We start from the raw sequence: 19571 nt of genomic DNA, 5'->3' as shown, positions 1-19571 counted from the left end.
ATATTTATTTTTTTTTTTATTTATTTTATTTTCAATAAGGGAACCAAATAAGTTTAAATGAAAAAACTTGTGGAGAGGCCACCCTAAGTACTTTACATGAGATATATATGCAATTTAAAACAGAACAGAAAATATACAAATTAAATTTCAATGCATGCAAAAATCGATAAATATAATCAGTAGGATTAACACTCGAAAAACAAAGTTAATATCTGAACATATAAGTATATACAGATATTACTAATGAATCTACAATCAAAAACAGAAAGTAGATTGGCAATGTGAGATAATTTATAGTATTTGATACAATAATTAAAAGTATGGATTGATTGAAGAGATGAATAAACGAGTCTAAGTGGACAGAAACATATGCTGAATTTAAAATAATTATTAGCGATGAAATGAGCCATATATAGTGTAATATATAAAAGGTTAAGATTTAGATGGTGGTGTCGGGATCAAGCAAATTTAACCGCGATCTCAGTTTAATTTTAAAATGGTACAATTCAGTGATAACCCTAATATCTGGGGGTACACCTAATATCTGGGGGTACCCTAATATCTGGGGGTATATATATATATATATATATATGTCGAGTTACGAAAACAATCCACACAAGCGCCATTATAAGAATATATATATATATATATATATATATATATATATATATATATATATATATGTCGAGTTACGAAAACAATCCACACAAGCGCCATTATAAGAATTATGCCGCAAATGCTCACTCGGTTTGATTCCAACAAATTTAATTTTTTAAGGCCGTCTACTGTGGCTTGGTACGAAAACTTCAACTGTGAAGGTGCCTGGATGAGAGCCATGCGGTACCTCCTCATGTTCAACAGGGTGCTCCTCAAATTTACGTTCACAACTGAATTTTCATGTTCAGCCTATAAAAAACATGTTGTGTTATACGTTAATGATAAAAAGATTGTATGGACTCAATAAGGAAATAAAGAATGGCTCGCCTAATTAAAATAAAAAATGGAAAATTTTAAAATGGCATGAACATTGCCCAACAAATTTTTTAAAACATGATACTTAACAGATTAAAAAAACTGTAAACATTTCCCTGCAAAAGTAAGAAATAATAATTTGAAAATAAAAAAAAGAACTGACAATGCTCAAGCAAGCATCCACCAAACAAAATGCCCCAGACCTTCCAACGCCAGCACTGCAATGAATGATTGGTGGATGGTTGGCTGTATCATTCAAGAGGCCCTCATCCCGAATGCTAAACAGGAACTTCAGAAAAATTTCTGGAGATTCTGGGATTCCAAAGTCTGGCCAGGCGGTGAAATGAAAGTGTTTGATAATTCTCTCTTCTGCTATCTGATTCAGTAAGCAAAATAAATACAATAAAATGCAACGAAATTAAAATCAAAACGTGGTTCTCACATAAAAAGTACATTGCATATGTAAAAAAGTAATAAGATAATTGATTACAAACGATTGAAATGATGCTAAACAGCTTGGAAAAAATGTTAAGCTGCAAACATAAGTACATGAGTAGTTAACACCAACGTTCAGTTTGCTGATGATGAAGCTGCTGATAACAAATTGTTTGGAGTTGGCATCGCTGTCAGGGTCTTCATTGTCTGGCAGTAATTCACCATCATCTCCAACTCTCGAGAGCAATGTAATTTTCAAGCCTACATCTTTCAAAATCATTGGTTTCGTTGCATTGGTAGGGAAATATGGATGACATTTTACCTGTGTGCGCGTGTTTGTGTATGAGCAATGTATGTAATGTGTGTGCGTGGTGTATGTGTGAGATTGAAGTGAGTTGAGAGTGACAATAGAAAAATAATTAAAATCTGTTTGCAGCTCCACAAGATAGTTGATACTTAAGAAACTCTCAAGAATAACGACTAAATTTAATTTTAAGAGAGAAAGAAAACATGAGGTTAGATAATCAGTAGTAGGAAAAGCAATATAAAATTGTGTAAATCTATCCTACCATTTTTAAGACAAGACGAGGTTAAATAATATTTTTTAGAAACATTTTGTTATATTTTTATGTCAAAACCTTTATTTTGCTTGTATTTACTCATTAAATATCTATGTATATACATTTTCAAAAAATCTATATAGAATTTTATAAATTACTCAAAAAGTAGAAAACTTAGTATTCTCTGCAGTAAAACAACAACAAAATTTTTAATCATCTTATTTGTTTTATCCATTTTCATGATGTTCAGAGGGAACAAAACGATAATCTAAAAATTTATTATGGATATATCGTGATGTAGAATGAGAAAAAACAAAAGTCTACTAGTATCTGAAAATGTCCTATGTTTTAGTGATATACTGATGTAACGACTGCCAATATATACAAACATACCAATATACAAACTCGTCGTGCTTGTAATTATCAGCAAACTGTTATCAGTGCATTAATTTTTTAACTTTGTATAATTAAAATTTATAATTTATTATTAATTCAATACTAATAATAAGACCTAATTATAGAATGCAAAATAAATAATAATAGGAACAATTTTAAATTAACTCTAAAATAGGTATAATTTTAATAAATTTGGTATATTTGGATTTTACAAGTGGTACTTTTATTTTATGTCTGATATTGTTTACCAAGTGTAATTTAGCGTTTGATACTGTAACTGAATAAGTTTAATTTTATATTTTAATTTTAAATTGTATTTTTGAATTTAAAAGTTTTATTTTGAATTTAATAAGTGTAATTGTTTTTTTTACTAATAAAAAACAATGTGTTATATGGTGTTATATGTTATGTTATATGGTGCAGAAACATGGCCAATGACAACCAAACTGGATACGTGCAGCCTGGAATAAATGGCATCTCCTTGCCTCTATATTGATGCGGCGTGACATCCCACTACCACTACGATCAAGACTTTATAAATCTGTGATACGTCCGGTGTTGTTATATGGTGCAGAAACATGGCCAATGACAACCAAACTGGAACAACAACTTCAACGAACCGACATGAAAATGCTCCGATGTATGCAACGAATTAGTCTGAAGGACCACATCAAATCTACCGAAATCCTGCGTCGTGCTGGTTTAGAAAAGGACGAATGCCGGCAACACCGTCTGCGGTGGTTTGGTCATGTCAAACGAAGTGGAAACAGTGCCATAACTTCTCTTGCAGATGTTGAAGTACCTGGCACACGTCCCAAAGGCCGTCCAAAGAAGTCCTGGTCGCAAACAATCGAGCAAGACATGAAAGCTCTAAATTTAAATGAAATGGATACAACTGATCGTCTAATTTGGCGCAAAAAGTTGATGGCAAAGAAAACAACGTCCTACCTCGGGGAATCGAGATTCTGGACGCAAAACGAAGATTGATTGATTGATTTGTTTTTTTTTCTTTTTTTTTGTCCCTGGCCTAATGGCAGTTAGATGTGAACAATTATTTTTTCTTTAAAATACTTCGTTCCAAGTTATATTTAATCGTTTTCGTTAGGCGATACTTCATTTTTCGTGAAAAACTCGTAGTAATTTATTACAACAAAAACAACAACACACGTTTAGACGACACATTTCCCCCGAGATCTGGGGTTGCCGTTTGGCTACCTATGATGAAACCGAAATACCCCTCGACGCCATTCCATCATAAGTAATTTATTTGGCTAATTTTTACGCAGGACGCCCTTCCTTACGCAACCACAGTTATAAGCGGTGGGCCTAGCCTTTGATGATCCAACATCACTCACAAGGCAGTGAGGGTCAGTTTAATGTCATAACCAGGACATAGTAATTTATTACGTAAACTTAATTTTGATATAAAACTGATATTTTCCACAATTTTCATCTTCTACGTCTTCTGCTGTTAAGCTAATTGCGTATACAATCTAACTATGGCTAACAAAAACTATCTCCATTGAATCTTTTAAAAATATTGTAACCAAAATTATAGACAAATCAAATGAAAATCTCGAAAAGGCTATAATGTTATCCAATAGCAACCTCGTAAAAATGTTTGAGAAATTCGACGCTAGTCTCACAACAGTCATTGAAAAATCTAATGAGAATCTACGAAAATCGTTGGCTCATTCAGAGAAATTAATGAGCAATCTTTTCGACTCGAAGCTACTTCGAATGGAAGCTCTCAGCAACAGTTTCGAACGAGCGGTCAGAAGTATGTTTGATGCTGTGATGAGTCAAGTTCACACTGACATGTCCACACTGAGCACCAGTGTTGCCCAATGTCAAATTCAGGTGTCGAAGCTAAATGAAACACCAATGATTGAGCAAATGACAAAGGCTTTATGGACAGTGGAACAAGAGAAAAAGGATGAAGAGTGTCGGGCAAACAACGTTGAACAAGACCAGAAATGTTGCCCTTACATTACAAGCTAATTGCACTTGCTCGTCTCGCGATCGAATATTTTACGCTTCATGTGTTACTCAGTAAAATCACTAAATTTGAAAAGCCCAGTGCCACACAGGACCGGTCAAACTCAAGATAAAAATATACAAAAATTATTATTGTCGGACCATAAAAAAAATTCCCTGAGAAAGATAAAGAAAGAGATTTCGCCAGTGCCGCGAACAAATACTCAAACGCACAGACAGACATCACACGCAAACAAATTTCCGACAATTGGCGCCCAACGTGGGGCGTCGAATAACAATTTCTCAAGTTATTGAGGCTTCCATTTTACTTCAGATTTGGAAGTTATAGAGGTTTATTTACGATTGATTTACTGAGTAACTCGTTGTTAAAAGATAACAATTTTTCTTTTTCTTTTTTTTTGTTTTTATTGCATTTCTTTTACATTTTTGAGTAATTGCACACATTTGATATTTTGAGATAATATTAAGATTTGTATCTGAGTTGCACTATGCCGAATCGCAAAACACACCCTAGGCAAAGTGAGATGCCAGACGAGGAAGCAAATGTAAATAATAAAATTTTTAGTAAAGCTAAAGAGTGGAGAGTTAGTAGATTTAATGGCTCAGAGGATATAACTGAGTATTTTTGTCAATTTGAAATAACCACAAAAGTTAATAAATGGACATCACAAGAAAAAGCCTATCCCTTTTGCACGCACTAGATGGAAAAGCAAGAGGTGTATTTCACGAATTACCAGATAATGATACAGTCACGTATAACGAGATTAAAGAGCTGTTGTTTAAACGATTTGGACCATCAAACTATTCAGAAACACACGAGTATAGTTTATCGCAGCTTAGATTACAAAAAGATCAGAACATTCGAGATGTGTCTCAGGAAGTTAACAGACTGTCAAGGCTATCCTACCCAGAATTAAGTAATGACATGAGAGAAAAGTTTACAGTAAAACATTTAATTAATGCTATTGGTAATAAAGACATCATGTTCTATGTAAAAGACAAAGAACCAAGAACATTAGATGAAGTATGTCAGCTATATGAGAAATATAAAGTATTATCAGATGATGGCAAGAGAAATCATTCGAGATCTTTAGTTCAGATAGTTCGAGATAATAAAGAGTTTGATGACAAGAAATCCAATGTTGTTAAACAAGATGATCCAATTACAAATATGAATAACAGAATAGAAAAATTGTTCAGCATGATTGATGAGATTAAACGAGATAAATTTGGGAACAGAAATAACAGTCAGAGAGAAGATTTTAACAATAAGTTTGGAAATAATAATTTCATCAGAAACAACAGTGCGACTGACCAAAAAAAAGTAGTTACCAGCAAAATAATGGAAATTTCAGTCAAGCGAACACTAATAACTTCAGGCAAAAATTTGGTAGTTTTAAAAATACGACGAGAATAAATCGAAACGTAAAAACAGTAAAAACACCCTCCAAGTGTAACCATGAAAAGGAAGCATTAGTTCATGTAGAAGCTGTATTTAGGACTAAACATTTAAAATGTCTATTAGATAGTGGTGCCGATGTGAATCTTTGTCCAAAGAAATTTGTTGATGATTTGAAAATTTGGAAAAGTAATAAGGAACTGTAACATAGAGTTAATAGTAAACGGAACAATTACACTGCCATTAGAATTTATCAGAACATTTTTACAACTTTCTATGTGTCACCAAACGTTGATTATATAATTTTAGGAAAAAATTGGTTATATGATAACAACTGCATTTGGAATTTTGGAAGGAGTATTATTGTAATAAACGGAAAAAGTTACAACCTCGTAAAATCTAGACAAGAAACAGATATAAGATGCATTTCGAAAATTACAGCTGTTATTCCACCCCGCAGTGAAATGTTCATTCAGACATTTATAGAAAAACCAAATTTGAAACCTTTAGGACAGGATACAGCATGGTCAACTAGCATAAATAAAATCAAAACCAATTTGCTAGCTGCGAGATCGTTAATTAATGTCAATAAACCGTCTACGTGTATTAGAGTTTGTAACATATCAGATGAAAAAGTTGAATTACCTAAGGATCAAGTAATCACCAAATTGCATGAAGTTGTTGTAGTTGATGATAAAGTTCAAGAAACAAATAACAAACCCACCAAAAAATATGAGACTATAAATTCTATGGTTTATATGATTCTATATGATTCTATGGTTTACGTCGTGCTATTTTCGCTCGTTGTAAAAAATTCGAAAATTTTGCTTAAATTTCTTATTTTAAACAAAGTGTACTGTGATATTAATTAAATAAATTAAATTTTTGTTCTGTTTACATGGGTTAAAAAAAAAGACTAAAGAAATGGGTTCGGAATTAAAGACCACGGAAGATTTCGGATTGAAGCTTTGCGAAGAGTGTCTTCAATGCAACAAAGATAAACTGCACCAGCTTATTATAAAGGAGAAACCAGGAAATCTAGATTCAAATTTAGCAACAAATCTGGCATCTTTGAATGCTGAGTTGTCAACCCAGACTCAAGTTATCATCTCTAAACTGAAGTCCTTGGATGATGCCATTGGCCTACAAAATAGTAATTTCAATGGATTTAGGATGAAGATGGATAATTTTTCATACTCTTCCACGAAGATTCTGGAGGAGAATGAAAAAGTTGCCAAGACAAGAGTTGAACAGAGTGAGCAGGAAATAAAAAAATATTCAGATGCGGTTAAAGGAAAAGTTGATAAGTTGTTGTTAGATGTCAAACAGGTACAAAAAACAATTGTTGATACCTCATCTAAAATTGAATTTCTAAATGACAGAGAAAAGAGGAGAAATAATGTGATCCTATATAATTTGCAAGAAAAAGGGGTTAACACGAAAGAGGTTGTTAAAAATTTATTGAAAAAAATATCAGAGATTGATTTAGAAACAGAGGGAATTGAAATTTCTAGACTGGGCAGAAAAATGGAAGATGATCCAAAATCTAGACCAGTTTTGATTCAGTTTGCAAACATAAATACCAAAAATTTGCTGTTTGCAAATTGTTACAAACTCAAAAAATCAGCAATTTTTAACAAAGTAATCATCAATCATGGTCTTTCCAAGGAAGAAAGAAGTAACAACAGAAAACTTTTGGAAGAAAAAAGGAAAGAAATAAGTGCCAAAGAGAACATAACAAAATGGTCATTCAGGCTCAAAGGTAAACCAGGTGATTTTTATGTGGTTGCTGTTAGAAAGCAAAATTTAGAGATACAAAAAATTTAAGTCAGACAAATTTGAAACATTTAAGAATTATGATGTCCAATGTAGATACTTTGTCTAATAAGTTTGGAGATTTACAATCCTTGTTGGGAAGTTTAAAATGTTCACCTGATCTGATTGCCTTAATGGAGGTGAATCCCAAAAATTTTAAAAATAATAGAGTTTTGTCTGAATACAATTTGCAGGGGTACTCAAGTTTGGCATCTGGGTTTTCTGATGTTGGTAGAAGGGGACTTTTGCTGTTTTTTAAAAAGTCTTTGTTGGTTTCAGAAGTTGGTATGGTCTCAGAATTCAAAAAATATATGACAGTGAAGGTTTGCATTTCTGGTAGATTTTTAAATATTCTGTTTGTATACAGAAGCCCCACATCCAGTGTTGAAAATAACATTCATCTATTAACACTGATTAATGATGGTCTAGCATTGCCAGGTGATTTTTTAATGTTTGGGGATTTCAATTTACCTGAAATAGACTGGGATACGTACAGGTGGATTGAAATTCTTGAAGAGTACAATTATACTATTGAGCATGGACCTGGAAGTAAACATACAAACGCTGATGGATTGTCAAGAGCAGTATGTGGTGTTATAACAGAAAATAAAGTAGATAACTGTGTTGATTGGGTTGCAGAACAAGAGAAAGAGAAAGACCTATCCTTAATTAAAAACGTCATCAAACATTTAGTAGTACCAGATTTTAGTCAATTTGCTGATAAAGGAAAAGATGTTAAAATATTACTTGCAAAGTATGACAACTTGTTTTTAACAGATAAAGGTGTATTGAAGAGACGAATTAACAATTTTGATCAGATAGTTGTTCCCTACGCAATGCGGCAAGAAGTACTTTGAGATTTGCACAGTGGGATGAATGGAGCCCACCTAGGAATCAAAAAGCTTACATGGCAATTTGAAAGAAGATTTTATTGGCCTGGATGGAGGAAAGACGTTGAATTAACCCACAAATTATGTGAACAATGTAGCAAATTTAACTGACAAAAACATTTTAAACAAGGTGAATTACAGCCAATGTTGGTCGGTGAGCCGTGGGAAAGATTAGGAGTTGATATAACAGGGCCACACCCAGAATCAAGTATGAAGCATAAATACATCTTAACTGTCATCGATTATTTCACGAAGTGGACAGAAGCTATTCCTTTGAAACGCGTAGATGCATCTTATGTTGCTCATAAATTAATCTAAAATGTATTTTGTAGATACGGACTACCAAAACAGATACTAACTGATCAAGGTAAGAATTTTGAATCTCAGTTATTTAAAGATATCTGTGAACAACTTGGCGTAGATAAAATCCGTACCACTACCAATAAACCCTCAACGAATGGTCTGGTAGAAAGATTCCATGGAACACTCAATAAAATGATAGGAAAAGTGATAAATAAGAATCATCGAGATTGGGACGAACTTCTTCCATACGTAATGTTTGCATACCGAACAACAGTGCAGAGTAGTACTGGATTTTCACCTTTTTTCCTAATGCATGGTAGAGAAGCGACAATACCGACTGATTTGGCGTATAATACGGAGAAGTCATCACCAAAGCAAATGTACGAATTTGTAAAGGAACAAAAAGAAAATTTAACACAAGCATTCGAGTTAGCGCGAAACCATTTAAAAAGATCAGTAGAAATAACTAAGCATAATTATGACTTAAGAGTAAAGAATAAACAATTTTTAGAAGAACAAATGGTTTATTATTATAATCCAAAGCGCGCTAAAAATAAGTATACTAAATGGACAAAGTTATATGACGGTCCTTACATGATTTCAAGGAATTTTGAGATTAAGAAGTGTAATGGTTATAAAACCATTGTCGTACACATAAATAAATCGAAGCATGTATAAAAACAATGTTTTTGTTTCCTTTGTTTTGTTTAATTTTAATTTTCTTTGTTTTGTTTATTTTATGCATATGCCATTATATAGAGACTTATTATTTGAACTGTACAATTTTCCGACAACTGGCACACAACGTATAAATTTGGCGTCGGATTGCAAATACATCATTCAATGGTACATCATACAACGAATCATTATTACATTTATAAACGCGTCTTACTTACTAAACTATCTTTCGTTGGTAAATATAAAACAGAAGCCATTTCAAATTTTATAATCCTTAATGACCAATTAATTTAATTTAATTTAATTTAATTTAATCCTTAATGACCAACCATAACACAACCTTCATAAAACATATAATGGAAAAAGAAAAAACACCTTTAAATTTTGAATCTAATAGCATCGAACAATATAACCAACTATTTACAATAAAAAAAATTAAAGACGAAATAGAAAGCAGCACCAACTCTTCTCCTGGCGAAGACCAAATTACTTATGAGGTATTAAAAAATATTCCGATCATAGCAACTGAAAACATGTTAAACATCTTCAATAAAATCTGGACTAACTCAACAATTCCACACTCATGGCACCATGCCATTGTCCTCCCCTTTAATAAGCCAAGCAAATCAAAAGAAAACCCAGATAGTTATCGTCCAATATCCCTAACCAGTTGCGTTAGTATAATTTTTGAAAAAATAGTTAACAGAAGATTAGTCTGGACATTGATAAAAACAACATAATATCAGAAAAACAATGCGGAGGAAGAAAAGGAAGACCCACTCTGGACCACATAGTCTCATTGGAAACTTTCATAAGAAGAGGTCTTGCCAATAATGAGCAATCTATAACAATTTTTTTCGACGTAGAAAAGGCGTGTGATACTAGGTGGCAATATGGGATAATGGAAAACCTCCATAAAGCAGGCCTCAGAGGACGCTTACCCAAATTCATACAAGGATTCATCTCAAATCGTACTATCCAGGTAAGAGTCAACGATGTGCTATTCAAAGTAAACCACCTAGAGATAGATATACCACAGGGAAGTATTCTGTCACCAACTCTATTCTGCCTGAACATCAACACAGCTACTGCGATCATCCCAGAGAACGCGCTAACATGTCTATATATGGACGATTTGACCATAACCATAAAAGATAAACATATTCAAAACATTGAAAAGGAGATAAACACGATTTTAAAAGACATAGATAAGTGGTCGAAAGAAAATGGAATAAATTTCTCAAAAACTAAAACGACCAGTATGCTTCATACCAGAAAAAAGAAAAAAATATATCCAAGAATTATTTTCAAGGATACATATATAAACTTCAAACCAGAAGTCAAGTTTCTAGGTATAATTTTTGATGAAAGATTAAACTTTATTCCTAACATTGCCTATATAAAAAGTAAATGCATAAAAGCATTAAATTTGATTAAAACCATATCCCATTACAAATGGGGAGGAGATCAAAACACACTCTTAACAATATATAGAACCACAGTAAGAGCTATATTGGATTATGGTTATCAAGTTTATGGAGCCACAAGGAACTCATATATCAAGACAATAGACCCAATAATCAACGAAGCTCTAAGAAGATGCCTGGGTGTATCTCACACATCACCATCAAACAACCTTCATGTTCTTGCATTAGAAATTCCAAGACATCTGAGACATATAAAGTTGACATTAAATTTATGTATGAAATTGCAATCACAAAAGAATAATCAAGCTCAAAAAAACACATCCAAAATTTCAAGAGTAAACAAAAAAAAATCAAAGGCCATACCTATCCTTGCAGAAAGAGTAGAGGAACATATAAAAAAAACTAAATAACATAAAAATCATGCAGGAAACATCTTTGGTAAACCCCCGTTGGAACAAAAAAACACCAGAAATAGACATGTCAATTATGAAATATAGAAAAAGCTCAAGCCTAAGTAAAATTGCCTTATACGAAATAATAGAAAAACATACAAAATATATCACAATATATACAGATGGGTCAAGGAAAGAAGGATCAACAGCAGCAGTTATTCCTAATCTCATTATGCCTGCCTGCACATTGATTCCCGGTACATTAGCGAAACGGTACATGCACTTAGCCAGCAAGGAAAGTTGTTTGGTCGCAACCAGGGCATCGGATGAAAAGATTAAAAAATATGAAGGTGCCCTGCCCTCGATGAATTTTTTACCTATTTGCATAGAGGTTCTTGGCCCGATGGACAACAACACTTCCAAATTTTTAAAAAATATTTTCAAAATAATAAGTGTCAGGTCCGGCGACAGCAGAAAGCTATTTTTCGCCATGAATCATATCTCTTGTTTGCCGGAAATGTTTAATTAAACGCCGACGTGAGCGAATAACAAGATATCAATCGTTAACCGATTTTATTCAGATGTTTGACTGTTTAGTGTCACTCATCGCTGATTTGGTTTTAACATACATACATACATACATGTATGTATGTACATTCAATAATTTAAGTCTGTTCACTAAACATAAAATTTTTAATATTAGAAAACCAATTATAATCTAGAAAAACTATTGAGTAACAATTTTTTATAATCTTATGTTTTGTATATATTTAAAAACATATTCTCGAACTATGTCTGAACCTCATGTTATGTCTGTGTATATGTATGAATATTTTTTTGAATTATAACTATTTTCTGAACTTCTGAATATATTCATCAAATTGAACTATTCTATTGAATTATTATAATCAATCTCATGTTATATATCTGAGTATATTAATATATATATATATATGTGTGTGTGTTTTAATTAATTGGTGACTTATAAAGTTCATCCATGTTAAACTTGCTTGGTCTCCAAGCCAGAATGTTATTCGAACTTTCTTTTTGTTTGTGTTTTGTTCTGGTAAATAAAAAGTATTTTTGATTTGATTTTGATTTGATATACTATGTATTTATAATGTTTCATGGGTTGTGTAATTTCAAAAACTCTAACTTCAAATTAGCCATGAATTTTCCCCCACGATGAATTTTCCAACAATGAATTTTCTCCCACGATGAATTTTCCGGACACGTCTAAAACCACTAAGGTTAACAAAATGACAGCAGCTATAGAAAAAAGTTGGAAGATTTTGCAAGACTTAATGAAACCAATTTGTTTGACCTAGCAGCATGTAAATGTTCACGAGATTTGTGTTTTGATTTGATCAAAAAGGGATTAAAATTTCAACAGAAGAAAGATTTTTTGGAAGACCAGGAAACAGTTAGGAAAATATGCAGATTAGATATTCCCACCTCTAACAAAATAAAAAGAAGAATGGTTAGAAAAGCTTCTGCTTCTGCATCTTAAACAGTCAAGCGTTTGAGTTATGAACAATTACCTGAAACCCGTACCTCAATTGCTCTCTCACGATACTTATCTCCAGCACTAAAGGAAGTGGTTGATCCTGTTATTCAACGTAGTGGTTATTACGCAAAACCAGAAAATTTACTGCTGGCAATGATAACTGATGACAAACTTATTATAAGACAATTAGGGCCTTTTTTAAATTCAGGCTAAATCAGTCTCGCAAAATTAGAAAGTTTGAAATTCCTGAAATTAATTTTAAAACCGAAAGCTATGTTGATTTGATCGATTGGCAAAAGATTGCACTGACGTCACCACCACAACTGTCACCATATTCTAATGAAGAAACAACCAAAAGCCTATGAGCAGTGATGGGCATAGTTTAATTAAATAGTTGCAAACTAATAGTTTAACTACTTTTTTTTAGTTTCCTTCATAGTTTAACTAAAAAAAAATAGTTTAGTTAAAACGATAGTTTAACTGAAATATTTTAGTTGCTAACTAAATAGTTTAACTAAAATATTGTAGATAAATATCTTTTATCCATGTCTTGACTTATGGTTTTTAAATATTAATTTTAATTTGTAAAAAGTTAAGCTTTCCATATTTTTAAAGCAAAGTACATTCAATGTTTTTGGTTTTTACCAATGTTTCGGACCGTTTGATGTCTTGTTTCCTGTCTGTGTTGAAGGTTACCGCTGATGGTTAGTTGTTTTTTCAATCTTTTCAATCTTTAAAATTTGTTGCTGTTTTGTTAAAAATATTTTAATAAATACATTTATACAATTGTCTATATTCAATTAAGTTGGTTTTAAACACTAAATAATTTATTTGGCCTAAATTTTATGATGACAAGTTATGTTAGTTAATGATTTTATTTATAAGGAGTTATTTTTAATTTATAAATAACTTAAATTTATTTGAAGAGTTTGGTGGAGTGGTAATCTGCTTGGCTGGCAAAGCCATCATGATAAAGTGCAAATTTATAACGTACAATGTAAGTCCTATTCCAAAGTACTTCATATCTTGAAAGGTACTTAAACTTAACTCACTGACTGCTGTTTGCCTATTTTCTTATTAAACTTTATTAAACTGATTGCCATGACCATGAAAATGAAAGTTATCAAAAAAAAATAAACCACAGGCCATTGCCATTCTCAGAGGAAGTTGACGATCGCCAAAGTCTTAACTAGGGAACTTTCATTCATTTACTAACCATTAGTAATTAGGTAGTGGTTCTCACACAGACTCTAGTCTACTGAACCACTTTAAACTCTGTTATGCTATGTTAATTATTTAATACCTACAAAATGATTGCTACTAAATTTACTAATTTTTTAATGAGTTATTTTAAAATCAATTATATTATATAGCAGAGATGAATAGCCTCCTGATTGAGATGTGTTATGAGGATGTGCAAGTAAATCAATCAGATTTTGAAGACAGCTTAACTCGTATGCTTGCAGAAGATATGCAACCATTGGCAACTGTAGAAAGAAATGGTTTTTTGAAATTTTGTGGTAAAGTTTTGCCTCAGTTCAAAATACCCAGCCGCAGAACAATTGGGAGACGTCTGCATGATCTTTATGAAGCTGAAAAAGATATAAAGATATTTTAAAGTCAGCATTGATAAAAACAGGTTGGGTGTCTGCTACTGCAGATTTATGGAGCGCACATAAGCGAGCCTACATGGGTGTAACAATTCACTTTGTTCATCCAGAAACTCTTGAAATGGTTTCATCAGCTTTAGTGTGTCGACGATTCAAAGGGGAACATACCAGTACAAAAAATGCGAAAATGCTTTCAGGAATATTTGAAGAATTTGAAATTACGACAAAGTTGCAAAACGTTGTCACTGATAATGCATCAAATTTTGCCAAGGCATTTTGTCTTTTTAGAAAAGTAGAAATGGAGCATGATGAAGGAACTGACGAGGGCAACATCTTGGATGAAGATGAGAGCACCGTATCAATGATAAATTTAAAATAATTATTGGATATATCAAATGAAGTGGGATCTGATGAATCACCCATTCTTCCTCCACATAAAAGATGTGGAAACCATTCACTAAATTTAGTGGCCAGCTCTGACGCTTATTCTGCACGAGATGACAAAATATATCAGCGCAGCTATGACCGGGCAATGGCCAAGGTTCAAGCGTTATGCAACACAGTAAACAGAAGCCCTAAAGCTAACGACATCGTTGAAGGTATTACCGGAAAAACATTTCTTATGCCAGTATGCACACGGTGGTGTAGCGAATATTACTCTGTTGAGAGGGTGGTTGAAATTGGACTGGAAAAAGTTGTGGAATGCCAAAAAGCTCTGAAACATAATCCAATGACTCAAGCAGACATGCAGTTTTTGAGCTCATTCATCAATGTTATGAGGCCAGTAGTTTTAGCAATGAAACTCATGGAAGGCGAAACTAATAGTTACATTGGCCAGCTCATTCCAACCATAATGGGATTACAGCATAAGCTTGAAAATTGCCAGCAATGACCAGATTATGAAATCTCTCACCACAGCACTGATAAGAGGGATTACAAAAAGATTTAAAACAGTACTAGAAAGCGATGAATACCGCATAGCAACAATTTTTCACCCAAAGTTCAAGTTGGCGTTCTTGCATGATGATCAAACACGCATGCAATACAGGCATATGTTGCTGACATTTGTGCAACAAGTGAAGCAAGAGATTGCAGGACCAACACATGCAACATATGAAAGCGTCTCAACGGACGGATCTTCGGACAATGATGACCCTCTATAGTTTTCTCAAAACAACTGACAAGTCTAGTCCAGCTGTGACTATATCAGATGAGGTAATAATTCACTATATTTTTTTTAATCTAGAAATTTTTTATTTTTTCTAAAAAAGGAATTATAAAATCCAATTTTTATGTGTGATAAGCAAGTAATTAAGCAACATTCTGATTTTTCATGCAGATCTCAGGATACCTGGCTTGTAAGTCTGACAGTGTCAGCAGCTTATTGGCATATCCGACAGTGAAGGACGCATTTCGCAAAAGTAACTCCACATTACCAAGTTCATCTGCCGTCGAAAGATTATTCAGTGTTGCTTCACAAGTTTTGAGTGCAAGACGGTGTCGGATGTCTGATGAAACTTTAGACAAGCTTGTGTTTCTTCAGTCTAGGATGAAATAAATACTGTATATATTTGAACTGAAAAGACTAAAGATCTTACATAGTCAGAACATTACTTAATTTACTGCATGAAAATGTTCATGTTTTATCAATTATAGAATTATTTAAAATACTATGTGATGAATTTTTAAACTAACTGTTACTGACTGCCATTATTCTGTTACAAAAGCTTACATTTTTGTATTTTCAAGGTATTTAAATTTCTAAGTGTTATTTTAGATTAATGACAAGAAAATACATGTTTTGAATAGTTTATGTTAGTATTAATGCCACTTTTGATTATGTCTGTAAAAAAGTAAATGTAAAAATAGTTGCAAAATAGTTGGAAAAAGTTTAACTACTTTTTTTTAGTTTAGTTAACTACTTTTTGAAAAAAGTTTATAACTATTAGTTTAACTACTTATTTTTAGTTGAAAAATAGTTATAGTTTAATTAAAAATATTTAGTTAGTTGCCCATCACTGCCTATGAGATGAAGATGAAAAAGTTGTTTTACAATTTCCAAGATTTCCTTGTCACATGCAATCTGTTGAAAGGTATATAAAGATAGTTATTGAAGCATTGACTGTTGTGTGTGGTCAGTATTCGATAGATGGCTTTATCCGATCACGAATAAAATCAAGAATGAAAATGCCGTATTTCAACACTAAAAAAGACTATCAAACATGATTTTGTGACTGGCTGCATTTTGGTGATAAAAATCAAACCCTCTGGGGCACCTGAAAAACTTGCATTATTGAAGAGATATTATAGTTATAATGGTCATTGGACAACTTTTTTACTATTAGAATAAAAATTTTAAAAAAATTCCGTCCTGTTCACTCCACCCTATTAGTCCAGCCACATCAATAACAAAAAGCCTAATCAAAAACGGGGTCATCTTCCTACATCAATTCCGCAGCATCACTAAATCAACATAATGGCTGTTAATTGTTAACGGCTGTTAACAATGCATATTGTGATTTTTTGTTTAACTCTTTGTTTAATTTTGATGTTAAATTTAACAAGTTTGACCTTAATAATATTGATTCTTATATTAATTATTTTTTAGCCTTTTTCTTAATTCTTACTTCTGTGATACATCTAACTTACTTAACTAAGTTTCAAGCTTCAATTTAAATTCATTATATTCTATTGTATATATAAATTCTTGAAGTCTTTTTCCAAAAATTTATGACAAACGATGGAAGGAAGAGAAGTCCAGACGGAAAGCTAAGGCAGTTGAACAAGACAAACGATTAAAGGAAGAGGAGTCCAGACGGCGAATAGATATAGAAGAAGATAGAAGAGCACGCTGAGGAGCAGAGATGTGGGTAATGGAAAGTAAGGCTCATGTAGTAGCACAGGGAGGGTCGTTGGCAAGAGATATATAACAACAAGATCATGTGATCAAAATTTTGAAACGAGTGAGTCCATCGATTGAAATGTATCCGTCTGATCCGCGAAAGATTGCGGAGTATTTCTAGGTTACGAAAGGTATTCTTGATAAGCATAAAGTTAAATATAGCGTGAGAGCTAGTGTTAGTGTCGAAGTTGGATGCCAAAATGAGAAGTGTGCTGAATGAAATAAACCGAATGATCTGCAAAACTATGACTAGATAAAACAACAGATTCTGAAACCATGTCGCTTCTTTCGTATTAAACTTCGCAACGAGTTTTTTGTAACCAGAAAGATGAAAGAGGTAACGTATCCGGCCTTCGAGGAAAAATTACATAGACATCTCGGATTTTATTTCTAGAACAAAAAGGTTGAAACACTGAAACAAGCCAAGTCGCTTCTGTTCTGGTGGCAGACTGGATGAAGGAGTTGTTGCCAAAAATATTGTTGGAGTAATAAAGTTTCTGTTTTAAAATTTTCGAGTTTTTGATTGTCAGGTCGAGACCGAAAACGAACCCTTAGAGTATTTGATAAATTAAATGATTAATTATTTACTAAATAGATAAACTTTTGTGTATTTTGTAATTGCATTCAACAGATTATCCAGGATTTTGCCATATGTAAACATTGTGGGTTAAAGTTACAACAACAACAGCACACGTTTAGACGACAGTTGAACAAGACAAACGATTCAAGGAAGAGGAGTCCAGACGGCGAATAGATATAGAGATCGGGGGTTGCCGTTTGGCTACCTATGATGAAACCGAAATACCCCTCGACGCCATTCACATCTGTCACTTGCCTCAATATCACACAACCCCGCTTTCACCCTGTCCTTCTCCACCTGCTCTCTCCATCCCAATCGCGGACGACCCCTTCCTATCACTCCCTCAACCTCGAACTCCAACGCTCGCCTAATCCCGACCCTTTCATTCCTTTTCAACACATGTCCATACCACCGCAATCTCTATCTCCTTATCAATGTCACGATGTCCTCATTCAGTCCCATCATCGACATCAGCTCTGTACTACTCCTCCTATCCTTCACTTTAACCCCACACATCATCCTCACCATAGCTCTTTCAGCCCTCTGCAGTACACTTTTCTCCTCTCTCCTCAACACCCAAGTTTCACCACCATATACCATCGCTGCTCTCATACATGCTTTATATACCCTCCCTTTCATCTTCACTGACCATTTCTTTCCACAAATACCCCACCAAGTTCCCTAAATTTCATCCATCCCACACGAACTCTAGCCGTAACAGCGCTCAAACATCCTCCATCCGCGTTCAGTTTAACCCCTAAATAAACAAAGCTTTCCACTCTTTCAATACCACCCCTCAACCCCGTCTTTGCGTCCGTCCTATTAATCACACCATGAACACATTTCTTACATATGAACGTGCCTTCCACCTTTTTCAGTGCCCCCCTCACACCACTACATCTCTTATGCACCCACTTCTGACATCCTATACACAATACCGAGTTAGCCTTCACTCTCCTGTCACATACCCCACAGGGGTCTATTTTACTTATCACTCGCTCCCCAACTTCCCCACTCACCATTACCTTCGTGTTACCAATATTAACTTTTAACCCTTTCTTTTCGATAACACTTTTCCTTCTGTCAAATTTTAACTGCAATTCTTCCATGCTATCAGCCATCAAGACTAAATCATCTGCATACAAAATCTCAAATAACAACCCCTCCATTATGTTTCCATAGACAACATCCATCACAATTGCAAACAAAAACCGTGATAACACTGATCCTTGATGCACTCCTACCTTGACACTAAAAGCGTCCGACATCCCCCTTCCGACTCTCACCTTTGTCTTCGCCCCTTCATACAGCTGCATCACAGCTTTAACAAGTCTCTCATTCACTCCTTTCTTCCTCAACGCCCATTCAATGACATTCCTTTGTGGGTTATAGTTGTCAGTGCCAAATTGTCACACCACGACTCAAAAAAGACACTAAGTATCTCATGCAAAGGCAATTAATTCAGAACCTGGTCAATTCAAAACGACTAATTTATAGCCTAAAAAAATGAAGGTAAATATAACTAGCTAGCATATACTTTTAATTTTTAACTACTGTTTTGATTTGATTTGTTACATTCTAATTGTTATCTCTACACTAACAAATGTTAACAATATTTCGTTTATTCGGATACAAAACCTAAATTAAACGATATTTAGAAAAAAATTTGTCAAGAATTTCATGTTTAAAATTACAGGTCCAAAACAT

At 33.5% G+C, this 19571-nt stretch overlaps 1 protein-coding gene across 1 annotated transcript in view; it reads right to left on the bottom strand.

Annotated features, from left to right (window-relative positions):
- Positions 1-771: 771 nt before the first annotated feature.
- The window catches only part of HELRODRAFT_119705 (hypothetical protein), a gene marked incomplete at both ends in the record, with an annotated part of 29306 nt that continues 10506 nt past the window's right edge, over positions 772-19571 (bottom strand). The window contains 3 exons of the mRNA XM_009033458.1: positions 772-887; positions 1132-1336; positions 1574-1729. Of these exons, the coding sequence (XP_009031706.1) occupies positions 772-887; positions 1132-1336; positions 1574-1729 (477 nt within the window). The remainder of the gene's footprint in view (positions 888-1131; positions 1337-1573; positions 1730-19571) is intronic.

Source organism: Helobdella robusta (assembly GCF_000326865.2).
Source record: "Helobdella robusta unplaced genomic scaffold HELROscaffold_91, whole genome shotgun sequence".
In the NCBI taxonomy this organism is placed as follows: Eukaryota; Metazoa; Annelida; class Clitellata; order Rhynchobdellida; family Glossiphoniidae; genus Helobdella; species Helobdella robusta.
Note: the sequence above shows the minus strand (reverse complement) of the source record. Positions and strands in the feature narration are given on the sequence as shown.